General features: G+C 42.3%; 1 protein-coding gene across 1 annotated transcript in view; it reads right to left on the minus strand.

Moving 5' to 3' along the window:
• Window positions 1–222: 222 nt before the first annotated feature.
• Window positions 223–11,696, minus strand: part of LOC309691866 (1-phosphatidylinositol 4,5-bisphosphate phosphodiesterase gamma-1-like) — a 40,488-nt gene continuing 29,014 nt past the window's right edge. Inside the window, exons 21-32 of the mRNA XM_082509879.1 lie at window positions 10,929–11,032; window positions 10,752–10,848; window positions 10,598–10,664; window positions 9,049–9,215; window positions 6,469–6,565; window positions 6,158–6,382; window positions 4,850–4,995; window positions 4,277–4,391; window positions 4,015–4,176; window positions 3,794–3,882; window positions 3,100–3,284; window positions 223–2,972 (exon numbers count right to left, since the gene is read on the minus strand). Of these exons, the coding sequence (XP_082366005.1) occupies window positions 2,912–2,972; window positions 3,100–3,284; window positions 3,794–3,882; window positions 4,015–4,176; window positions 4,277–4,391; window positions 4,850–4,995; window positions 6,158–6,382; window positions 6,469–6,565; window positions 9,049–9,215; window positions 10,598–10,664; window positions 10,752–10,848; window positions 10,929–11,032 (1,515 nt within the window). The 3' untranslated portion in view covers window positions 223–2,911. The remainder of the gene's footprint in view (window positions 2,973–3,099; window positions 3,285–3,793; window positions 3,883–4,014; window positions 4,177–4,276; window positions 4,392–4,849; window positions 4,996–6,157; window positions 6,383–6,468; window positions 6,566–9,048; window positions 9,216–10,597; window positions 10,665–10,751; window positions 10,849–10,928; window positions 11,033–11,696) is intronic.

Here is an 11,696-nt window from a genome sequence, read left to right on the forward strand (position 1 = left end):
GTAGCTACAGGGGTGGGTGGTTAAATATAAAGTCATGCAGAGGGTCCAATCAAAGCTGCTTTTGGCAAATTCAGGACCAGTTGGGCCACATCTGTTGATTAAAGTCAGATGATGGAAACTGATCTTGATCGATGGTTTAGAAACAAGGCATGAAATCAGAGCTGGCAGGTAAAAAGAATGCTTTACTAGGTTTTTTTTGTTGTTGTTTTTTTCTTTGCTTGGTTTTTTTTTTTTTAGTGATAGCCCTTTATTTGTGGGTGTTTCCCTGTAGAGGCGAACACATCTGAGCCCCTATGCAGACACCCAGGGGAGCGTTCTCGTCTCCTCCCCCACTCACTGTTCTCACACTTCTCTGAAGGTAGTATAGATAAATTTAGAGCCCTTTGAAGAAATATTAAAAAAAAACTTCTCTACGTGGTTTGGTGAGAATTTGTGCTCTCCCCGGCAGAACAAGAAAGTCTATGACAGAAGCCCCCACCACCTGGAGGCAGAGTTCAAGTGATCAACCGAGGACTTGGTCTTGATTAGGAGGAACAGACTTGCATCTTTAGATCCCTTTAAACCCTATTTCATGGGTAGTGGTCAAAAACCAAATGAGCATGTTCCTCTAGACTGTAGATCGTTTTCCCTAAAAGGGAAATTATTCCAGTTGTAAAGAGAGCTCCTGTTCTTTCTTAAATACAAGAGTAATTACACTCCAGAACAAAGGCACATACAGGATACTTCCTTTTTGCTACAAGTGCCCTCTAACCCCTTTTTCCATCCATTACGAACAGTTTAATTTTTCATTCCCCACATTTGTGTAACCTGAGTTTTCGTCTCCCTTTTTATCCTGTTTTTCTTGGTAAAGCCTGAAACAAAGTAAGTGCAAATTTCAGGGGGAGCTTTGTAGGTAAATTATTGTTTAAATTGTACAGCATTCATCTGAAAATGTCAAATGGAAATTTATATTGTGTTTGCATTTGAAAAAGTGCTAGCTGTATTTACTGCTGATTCCCACAATGACTCTTTATAATAATGGCAAATAATAATTAAAGAATAATTTCATTATTTGTTATTGTACTGATTGTTTTTCCTTTTTAAATAACTTCCAGGTCCATCAAAATAATGAATAATGTCTGTTTTCATAAATATTTCATTTTCAAACACTTTCTTTTTCTCACCAATGGTTTAAACTTCCCCAGATTCCATTTCATTGGACACTATTGCCAAAAGTATTAGAAACACGTTGTAGTTTTGTTATGCGATCTACTTTTCATGAAATCTGTCACAGAAAAACCAGTTTGCAATTAATATGTTTCAGCCTTTAGTCCACGATTGTTTTTATAGCTTAGTTTTATGTCTTTTCAGTCCATGAGATACTTATGTTTGTGTTTACTTTTTTCATTCTGCCCTCAGCACAGAACGTTGCTATACTATATGATATTTTCTCGTCAAAGAACATGTTTTCTTCACTTCTAAATGGATTGCATGTGGCTGCTGTAGAAAGCCTGCTAGAGTCTACTCCAGGAAGCAGGTTTATCTAACAACTCTTTGTTAACCCTGAGATGAGGAAAACGCCAGGTTTTCTGTTCCAGAAAGCGAGTTAACTTAAACTCAGTCACTGGGTAAACAGAACTAAACCCACTCAATGTCCTGCTGCTGCTGAATCAGCTGACTGATACTCTGATTCAGCTCCTCATTCACTATGAAAGTGCATAGCACAGGTAATTCATTTAAGGAAATTTACATTTTTAGAAAAACACAAATCCCAGTTAGACCTCAGTTAGCTGTTTTTAGATTTGAGTGCTTTTACCCTCACTCAGATCCATCTCTTCTGTGACCCTGTGGACAGCTGTGTAACTGTCAGCCTATCAACAAGTTTAGAGCACTGTAGCAATTACTGTTTATGTTAAATTGATCTGTATGAAGCGTTAGACAGACAACACACTGGTCAATGAACTTCATTTCCCGTATTGCTATCGGTCATACTATCAGTCACAGATGTTGGAGATGAATATTTGAATGAAGATTAGGCTGAAAGGGCATTAAGAGTCTAAAAATGTATTTTAAATTGGCTTTTTAGGCAAAATGCGGTGTGTTCTGTAGATTTCATGTTGAAATGTGTTCACAGATTGATATTCAGTCATTAACTCATTAAATTAAAGTCAAACATCAGGCTGAATGGTAGAGAGTCTGAAAATCAGAATTTGAATCTGATGTTTTCGACTAAAAAAATCACCTGAATCTTTCTCATTGGATCAACTCAGACCCAGATTTGCCCACAGGTAGCCTATGATAGGCTCCACAATGGATCAAAAACTATGTTCAGGTTGGAGTCCACTTGCACAACAGAAAAGATTAAAAATGGACAAGAATCACAGATTCATACTGGATCGGGCCTGGATTGAATTCGGCTTCAGTAATTTCCCAGTTCATGCATTTTTGGTCCGTTTTGGATGCACATCTCATGTAAAGGACTGTGAACACGATAGAAAATTTTAAATTTCATATAAAAGTTTGTAAGGTCTGTAATGATAACAGACTGGTCCAAGCAAATTAAAATGAGTCCCCCCCCCCCGATAAATGTCATAGTCAGCACTGGCACATGTTCACATTCCTCCATTCATTTGATTAAAATTGAGACTCTGCACTATATTCCCCTGTTGCATTGTGGTATCTGATCTTCAGTGATGAGTGTTTCCTTTCTCTACTCATGCAAGTGAGTAGAGAAAGAAAACACTTATGAGCAGTTCTGAAACTGAAAACCTTGAGCTTCTGATATCAGAGTTAATCAACTAAGAGTTTATCAGACTAACAGTTTATTGAATATGCTTCCTGGAACCGAGCCCTGTTCTATTCAGGCTGTCACCACACAACCTATGAGGCACAGTTTGTGTTGGAGTTTAGCGCTCTCGGGTGGACGGGAGGATTAGCTGCGCTTTGCTATCACCTGTTGTCTCAGCTTCTCCCTTCTCTTCTTCTCCATCAGCCTGAAAGAGCAGCAAGAAAAACAGTGACAGATTAGTGGAAGACAGACAGATAGCAGATGTAGCAGATACAGATGTAATTTGGAGATGTTAAATTAAAGCTTGCAGGAGCCACTGCTAAGGGACTAACCTGCGGTTGCGAGCCTCCACCAGCTCACTCAGCTGGTCCTGAGCGGCTCGGAGCTCCTCCAGACTTTGCTGATAGCTCAGGTCTGCGGAGCCTGACCTCTCCAGGAGAGAAACCTGGTTGGACAGCTCGCAGGTTCGATCTCGCAACCGCTGGATGGATGTGTACAAGTTCTCATCGTCTTCCTCCTTGTAGCCACAAGGTGGATAGAGAATACAACAGCTTTATTTCAGAATGTAATACTTAACAGTGGGATTTGATAAATGTGGATTTGTAATGAATCATAAATTTTGAACATTTTTAACAATTCATGAATTTGTGACTTTTAGTGCCTAGTTGAAAAAAGAGGCTGTGTGATATTTGTTTTGTGGAAATAATGATGAAGACGTGTTCAAAAAGGTTATTTCACGCTGGAATTTTCACGTTCAGATGGTGGTGTTCAGCTTCAACTAACAGCAGTGCTGCTAACTGGAAATCCAGAAATCATCAAATATGACTGTGCTTAGTGAACTTTATTTGCTGATACCATGTTATTTGTGGCTATGTATCTCACAGCGGTGAAAGTCAGGGGTTCTGTGTGTAGATTCCACATCAACAGATCTTTGAACTACAAATGGAAACCAAAAATCTTGCCTCATGCCTGCAGAGTACTATTATTCAGATGTCCTGTTTGTTGCAGAGATAAAGTAGCCCAAACCTTAGCATTGACGATTTCTATGTGAACCAGAAGGGACGCTAGCTCGAGCTCCTCACTGTAGCTGTTCTTTAGAGGTACACTCCTGTAGCCTGGTAAAACAGAAAATTAAACCAATTCAATGTAAATTAAGATTAGGAAATATTTCCAGAAACATTGCAATCTAAAAAATACAAAAATAAATAACTCATAAGTTTGTATTCTGGAGACATTTGCGCACTCACCTGTTTTGAGCAGACGGACTGGGTAGGTTGCCTGTGCCAGGAAGTTGGGATCGCTGAACATGTCCTCCTCGTAGACAGTGAAGCGCAGAAAGGCGAAGGTGGGGTTGTGGATATCAAACACAAACTGCTTCTGCACCCACACAGGATTCAGACCATTATCAGCTAGGAGGGTGGAGAAAAGCAGAGGGTTAACACTGCAGTGAGTGCACATAAACTGCTGAAATGTTGCATTTTCATTGCTGCTATGCAGCAGCTGTCTTACCTACAACATCTGTCTTGCACTTGTAGCTGTCATAGTCGGCTCCACAGATTTCCAACTCTACAAAAGGACAGACAATGCTCCGACCATTCTTAGGCAGATGGCGAGCTCCCAGCACCTGGGAAACAGAGCAAGAATAAGCAAGACAGTGGGAAAATTGGACACTTAGAATATTAAAGTGGGCCAGGAGCACTTATAGACAAAGTAAAATCGGTCTGTATTTTTTAGAAATCAGCTGAAATTGGCTCATGATCATATTGTCAGACAACTGACTTCATATGATATTTTTTTCACTCCGCTTTGAAAAAAGGGGGGAGCAAAAATACCACCTTCTGTATGAACTGATCTGCCAAAACGGTGGCTGAGTGTGACTTTGTGGCCTTTCTAACTCTAGCTATGGTCAGTTTCTTCCATTAACTTTCATTATGGTTCAAAGAACAATAAAAGTGTAGTTTTAAGCTTGTTCTCACCTAGAAAGGGAGCATGCCTGGACAATGTGAACTGCTCCTTTGCTTTCTCTTAGGATTGACTTAGCTGTACAATCAAACTCCCTCTATCCTGCTTATTTAATCTGACCTGTAATTGGATGGTGATTGGCTCCACGTGCAATGTGTCCTTGTCGAAAGGGTCAAACATGTCATCCCTCATGATGTCAGGCTGGGGAACATAGCCACTCCCACCTCCAAGCATGAACAAAGCTTGGTTCAGCTGCATGGGTTTATCTACAAACAGACAGGTTTTAAAGAATGAGTGTAAAATTGTATTTAGCATCACTAATTGATTACTGATCCATCACAGGTTGAGTATGTGGACAGACTGCGGCCTGTTGTTCTTAGAGGCAAATAGGAGCTTTTCTGTTAAAGTAAGCCAGATGTTACACTGTATCAATGTCTCCCCCTGGTGGCCACTGCTTGAGTCAAATTTGTTAGGAATTTGTTAGCGATAACTTGCTCAGGAGCCAGGCCCGGGGAGCGTGCCTGAGGGCAAGCATCAGCCGAGTGTAAAGCAGTGGGAACAAGAGTCTGCACCTCCAAATCTGAGGCCATGGTACTCAGCTGGAAAAGGTGTGTGTCCACTCCAGGTCAGGGACGAGTTCCTACCCTGAGTCGAGGAGTTTAAGTATCCAGGGTGACAGGTCACCAGTGATGGTAGAAGGGAGCGGGAGATCCACAGACAGATTGGTGCTGTGACTGCAGTGATGTGGATGCTGTTACGGTCTGTCGTGGTGAAGAGAGATCTGAGTATAAAAGTGAAGCTCTCAATTTACCAGTTGTTTTACGTCTCCACCCTCACCTATGGTCACAAGCTGTGGGTAGTGACCAAAAGAACAAGACTGTGGATAAAAACGGTGGAAATGAGCTTCCTCCGAAGAGTGGCTGGCCTCTCTCTTAGAGATAGGGTGAGAAGTACAGCCCTCCAGGAGGGGCTCAGAGTAGAGCAACTGCTCCCCCACATCGAAAGGAGCCAGTTGAGGTGGTTCGGGCATCTGTCACGGATGCCTCCTAAGTGTCTCCCGGGTGAGGTGGGTCTGCCCGGCCTCTTGCTCCTCCTCACTCCTCCAATGGGAGGAGGCTACGGGACAGACCCAGAACACGCTGGAGAGATTATATCTCTCGGCTGGCCTCGGAACACCTTGGTGTTCTCCCACACAAGCTGGAGGAGGTAGCCAAAGAGAGGGAGGTCTGGGCTTCTCTACTTAGGCTGCTGCCCCCACAACCCAGCCCCAGATAAGTGGAAAAAGATGGATGGATAAATTTCTCTGAGAACAGACATGAATTAGTGTCTGAGATGAGGAAAATCTTACAACTTGCCATCAACCCATGCTGTCTTGGACTCACTGTGTGGATAGAAAGGCTCTCTACAGTAATGCATCCACACACTAACCTGGGGTCTGGAAATTGAGTGCAACCAGCTGTGAGCCGCAGAGCCACATAGGTAGAGGGTCATAGTTGGAGGAGTCCAGCCTCTGTCCTCTGGGATAAATCCTGGAAAGCTGACGACGGTTGTACTGCAGAAAGCGTTTCCCTCGGCCACGGGTCGCAAACTTTTCTGCCTTTGTCTCCGGGAAGGAGGACATATCCCGGTAACATGCTCGCTCCGTCCCAATCTCTGCAAATGAAACAGGAAGTGAGACATGAGATTGCATACAGCAACAGTTTATAATGGTAAAAGAAATGAAATGGTATGGTCCTTACTGTCCTCATTGAAGGGCACTGGTCTGCAGTAGACCACGAGGTCAGACAGCTCCACTGCAATCTTCTTCCTCCTCTCCATCTGTTTCTCCTCCTGCATCTGTTACCATGGAGATGAGACAACCATACAAATATGAACATTTCTTAAACATATGTCACATTTTTTTCTGCAAACGGTTTTCACACCATGAAAACAACAACATGGACAACAAGGAGCAACATTCCTGACCGCTCCGCTCAGACTATGCATGTGACAAATAAAGAATCTTGAATCTTGAACATGGCATCATCTTCTGACAACATTAACTATATTTTCTATAAACAACCGACATTATAACAGCATGTATCTGACATATGAGTATGAGGAAACTGTCAAGTTTGGAGTTTCACTATTTGACAAGGTTGTCCCGTAGAAAACTTTATACATTCACACTCTCTACTCTAGCTGAGATTACTGCTGGTGGTGTAGCAGTTTGATTCAGAAACATGCTTCAGCAGCTTCTAGGAATCCCATTTGGAATGTACCCACCTATGACCTACAACTCTTATATCAACTTAAACTGACAGCAACTTCCAACTAAGTTCCCCATGTATCATTCTGTGATGTAAACAGTGGACTAGGAAACAGATCCAAGCATCTTGAGGGGATTGCTTTCTCCACTGCCATGTTGAACCTAAATGCCCAGACCCGGTTACAGAGACAAAATCCAAGTGCATTTATTGCTATCGCTTGAGAATTTAACCACAACACCTTTGACACCGCAATAACCACCTTCACCCAGCAGGCTAGCTGCCCCACCAAAAATGACAGGACAATAGATCTGCTCCAAACCTGATCCTCCCCCCCACACGCTTAGTCGTTTGGATCACAGCCTGGTTCACATCACTCTGTGCAATGCCCCTTTAGTCAAGAGATAGCCTGTGACCACAAGGACGGTGGGGAAATAATCAGTGGATGCTTTTGTGGCTCTCCAGGGCTGTTTTGAGGTGACTAATTGCCAAGCACTCTGTGGGAGGATATCGATGGGCTCACAGAATTAACCACAGACTACATAAATTTGTACACCGACTCCACAATTGCAACAGAGAGTGTGAAGTGTTATCCAAACAACAAGCCATGGGTAACAAAGGACATCAAAGCACTGCTCAACAGGAAAAAGAGAGCTTTGAGGTCTGCTAACAGGGAGGCAGTGAGAGAAGTTCAAAATGAACTGAAGGCATAAGTCAGGGAGGCCAAGGACAAATACAGGAGGGAGCTGGAGTGGAAATCTCAGCAAAACAACATGAGGGAGGTCTGAAGACCATCACTGGTTTAAGGCCAGCCAACAGCAGTGGAGTCGAAGAAGTGGGGAGTTAGCATGCAAGAGTCAACAAAGTGATTCCCACAGTGTTTTTGTGTTTCTCACAGACTTGTGTGTTGCTGATCACAAAACACAGGAAACATATCTCCTATCCCGTCTCCCTTTCTCTTCACCCCAAACACCACAGACTTTAGGCTGGTGATGAGGAAGAATGCAGCAAAGCACAACCATCTGCAGCTTAATGAGGTAACGACCTAGGAACTGGTTGTGGGCATGAGGAGGACAACAACATCAGTGATCCCTATTTCCATTCCCAAGCTCTGTTTGGAGACAGCAGAGGGTTACAAGAACCTCAGTGTTCACACTAACAGTAAAGTGGACTTCTGCAAGACTGAGAGCGTGTTCAAGTTTTACACTACACCATAACGTAGGGGTAGGGAACTGCAGGTTTTAGATGTGTCCTTGATCCATCACAGCTGATTTAAATGGCTAAATGACCTCCTCAACATGTCTTGAAGTTCTCAAGAGACCTGTTAATGAACTAATCATTTGATTCAGATGTGTTGACCCAGGGTGAGATCTAAAACCTGCCCTCGAGGCCTGGAGTTCCCTCACCCCTGCTGTAGTGTATTAAAGAAGACATGAAAACGTGGTGCATGTAGACAATTTTAAAGTGAAATCTGAATACAACATTGTCAGGAGCAGATGATGTCCTCGGCAAGTGACTAAAGTGCTTTGACCAGGTGAAGAGAGAGCCCCCTTCATAGCACAGATATAACTCACCAACCCATTAATCTCTCAGTTTGTCACCCCCAAAATTAGATATTCAGCAAGACAAAACTGCTAAGCTCACCACAGGCTCGGACCCATAAATGCAGACTCCGCTTAGAGATGAAAACATTTCCTAATCTCTAAATTTTTTATATGTAGTTTCCTGCTTTATGATCAAAAGAGTAACCATAAGTCAGTTTGACAAACACAGCAAACATCCAGTCCAATCGAGCATAAAGATAAAACAAATCATTTTACACAAACATCTGAAAAATATTCATACTTAATTGTTCTAGAAAAGCCACATATATCATATACATAGTCATAAATATTGCTATTTACAAAATTTAGTTGTGATGCGAAGTGTAATCGAGGCTCTGTCACGTTTTCATGTAAGCAAGGAAAGTCCTTAAGTGAAGTCCTGACGACCTGCGGTCTAATTATTCAAGTAGCAAAAACTCTAACAGATGTGTTTGCACTCATCTGTGTATGTGTGCGGAGTTGCACTCACTCGTGCATCAGCATTCTGTGCAGCCTCTCTGATCTTGCTGACCCAGCCGGTGAGATCTTCCAGACTGTCAGCTGCTACGTCCAGAGTCTGGACCGGATGAGAAGAGAGGTGTTGGGAGTGGATAGTGAACACAAAGGCCCGGGAATTCTTTCCGTCTTTATGCACCACTGCAGAGATTAAAGGAGGTACAAGTGGAATGAGAAAAAAGGGAGGGAAGAAGTTAGAATTGGATAAATGTGCCTGTGTAGTTTCTCATTCATCTAGGTCATGATAGTCTTGAGAGCTGGTTTATGAAAACATTTTACTGATCATCCAAGAGGCTTCTTCAGTCCTAAAACAACTGGCTGGACTTCCTGGTTTTGAATTTTGAGCCCAGTATCATCTACATGTGCAAAGCAGTATTATGCCTAGGTAAGAGCCCAGAGCTTTACTTTCCACTAATGAATCCACGCAAATCTAAAACCCTGACTAATTTAATTTAGGCCAATCTCACCTTCAAGTTCATCATCTTTTGCATTTCTGCCTCGCTACCAGTGATGGGGTTTTTTTTAGACTGCTCTGTTTTGTGGCCTCTGTGATGCACGACAAGTCTCTTTCATTCTGTGTCAAAACACAGAAATCTTGAACTTGAAATTCATGTTGGTGACGATGATGAAGTCTTAAAGTTGAGAAAGTTGAGACATGTGGAAGTCACAGCAGGGGCAAGCCTGCAAGGAGTGAGAACAGGACTTCCACAGAGCAATCTAAAAACAGCATTAACAAAATCTGTTATGCTGTTTTTACTTTAATACTTCAATACTAATATAACTCTGTAGAGCCCAGTTGTCACCATGTAAGTGCAACCGCTTCACCCACATTTGTGACTAAAAATACACCTGCAGTAGAAATGTATCATGTGTATGAATAAAAAGTGACGCCCAATTTTTCAACAAAAACACTGATTCAGATCAACTGTTAACTTAGTCTGAAACCATGTTTCAATTTGGTAGCTTAAGGTTGACAGCAGCTATCCAGCTTTAAATAAGGGCTTGGAGTGTACAAGATGTATGTATTTCACATAAAAACCCACAATTACCTCACTCAGGAGATACAATACTGTCAGAGTCCTTTTTTGCCTCGTAATAATGTTGGAAAGCATTCCAAGAAGATAAAGGCTTATTTTTTTATATACCTTATTTAGGTTGCATGTACACCTTATCTTATTTGACACTACTTTACTTATTTCTTTTCTTTTGCATGTAAGAAATTGTTTTCTTTAAAATAATATTTTTTAATATGACATGTAAAACAATAAATTGTTCTGGTAAACACATGTATGCAGTTAAACTATTAAAAACATTGCATTGTCTAAAATACAAACCAGAGAGCAGCTCGTTTTAAAAGACCAAATCCTCGATTTCTAAAATAGTCAATGATCCTAGTTGTGGACTGATCTTTTTGATCAAGGTTAAATTTCAACATCATTTTGAGCAGGAACTAGTCCCTTCCTGCAGTAATTATTTAATATACCTGATAAAACTATAACATATAAGAACGTTTATCCACTAACCCAGGTGGCAGGTTGGTACATCTATGAAGCCTTTGAGGAAAGTTCCCAGAGGACTGTTCTCTGTGGACTGACACAAAAGAATAAATATTTGTCAGAATAATACACAGTGAAAGCTGGAAGCTCATTTGAAAGTAGTGAGTGAATCAGAGCTCACTGCTTCATCCATCTCTCTAGTGGGGGAACTAGGGACCTCCTCTACATAGTTTGCAGGGAACCACAGCTGCTTCTTTCCTCCATAGTCACCTCTCCACCTAAAGGCAGGTCGCATATCAACAGCAAGAAGGTATGCAGAAAACAGAAGAAGGTACATGTGCACCTGAGCGTCACTCACCAGCCGCCCTCCTGCTTATCCACATTCAGGATGAGCGCTTGTTTGGGGAAACATAGCTCGTCTTCTCTCTGAGCTCGATAGTCATACAGAGCTTTGACCGTACACTAAAACATGCAGGGAGAAACAGGACCAATTCACAAACTCTGATGCAATTAAGAAAACACAATTTTAGAGAAATGAGAACGCACTTTGAGACATAACTAATGCTGTGGAGGTTTGAAACGTGAATTAAAGTGATAAGAAGCATCACATGTGTTGCTTTCACTGAGTTCATTGCAGCATTTATGCCACTGTTACGGCCCTAGCTGGGCCTCCTGATACTGCCCTTGTGTGGGCGTGGTGTTTTCTTCTCCCTCTCCTCCTCCTTCGTTCTGGCCCCTCCCCTTGTCTCTCTCTGCCCCTGCCTTCTCCTTTAGGTCACACCTGCTGCTCATCTGCTCTCGTTACAACCAATTACCCTCAGGGGTGATATAAGCTGGAGAAGAGCAGTGTGGAGGAGGAGGGAGAGGTTTTGGGTGGATTTCTGCTGGATTGCTGCTGTGCTGGTCAGAGTGTGCTACTGGCTTAGGTGTGGAACAGCCTTCTGGTGTGTGGCTCTTTGTGAGTAGTGCTTAACTGAGCAGTGATTGCCCATGAGTGACGCAGCCTTCATTAGTTTGTGTGGCCTGCCTGGATATTGTTTGCTAGCAGCATTGCTGTCTCTTTCTGTTGAAGCCTTATTGTTGCTTTCTTTGTTGAAGTGGTCATTACCACTTTGGGTTGACCTCC

Source organism: Aulonocara stuartgranti (genome assembly GCF_965226115.1).
Source record: "Aulonocara stuartgranti genome assembly, chromosome: 17".
In the NCBI taxonomy this organism is placed as follows: domain Eukaryota; kingdom Metazoa; phylum Chordata; class Actinopteri; order Cichliformes; family Cichlidae; genus Aulonocara; species Aulonocara stuartgranti.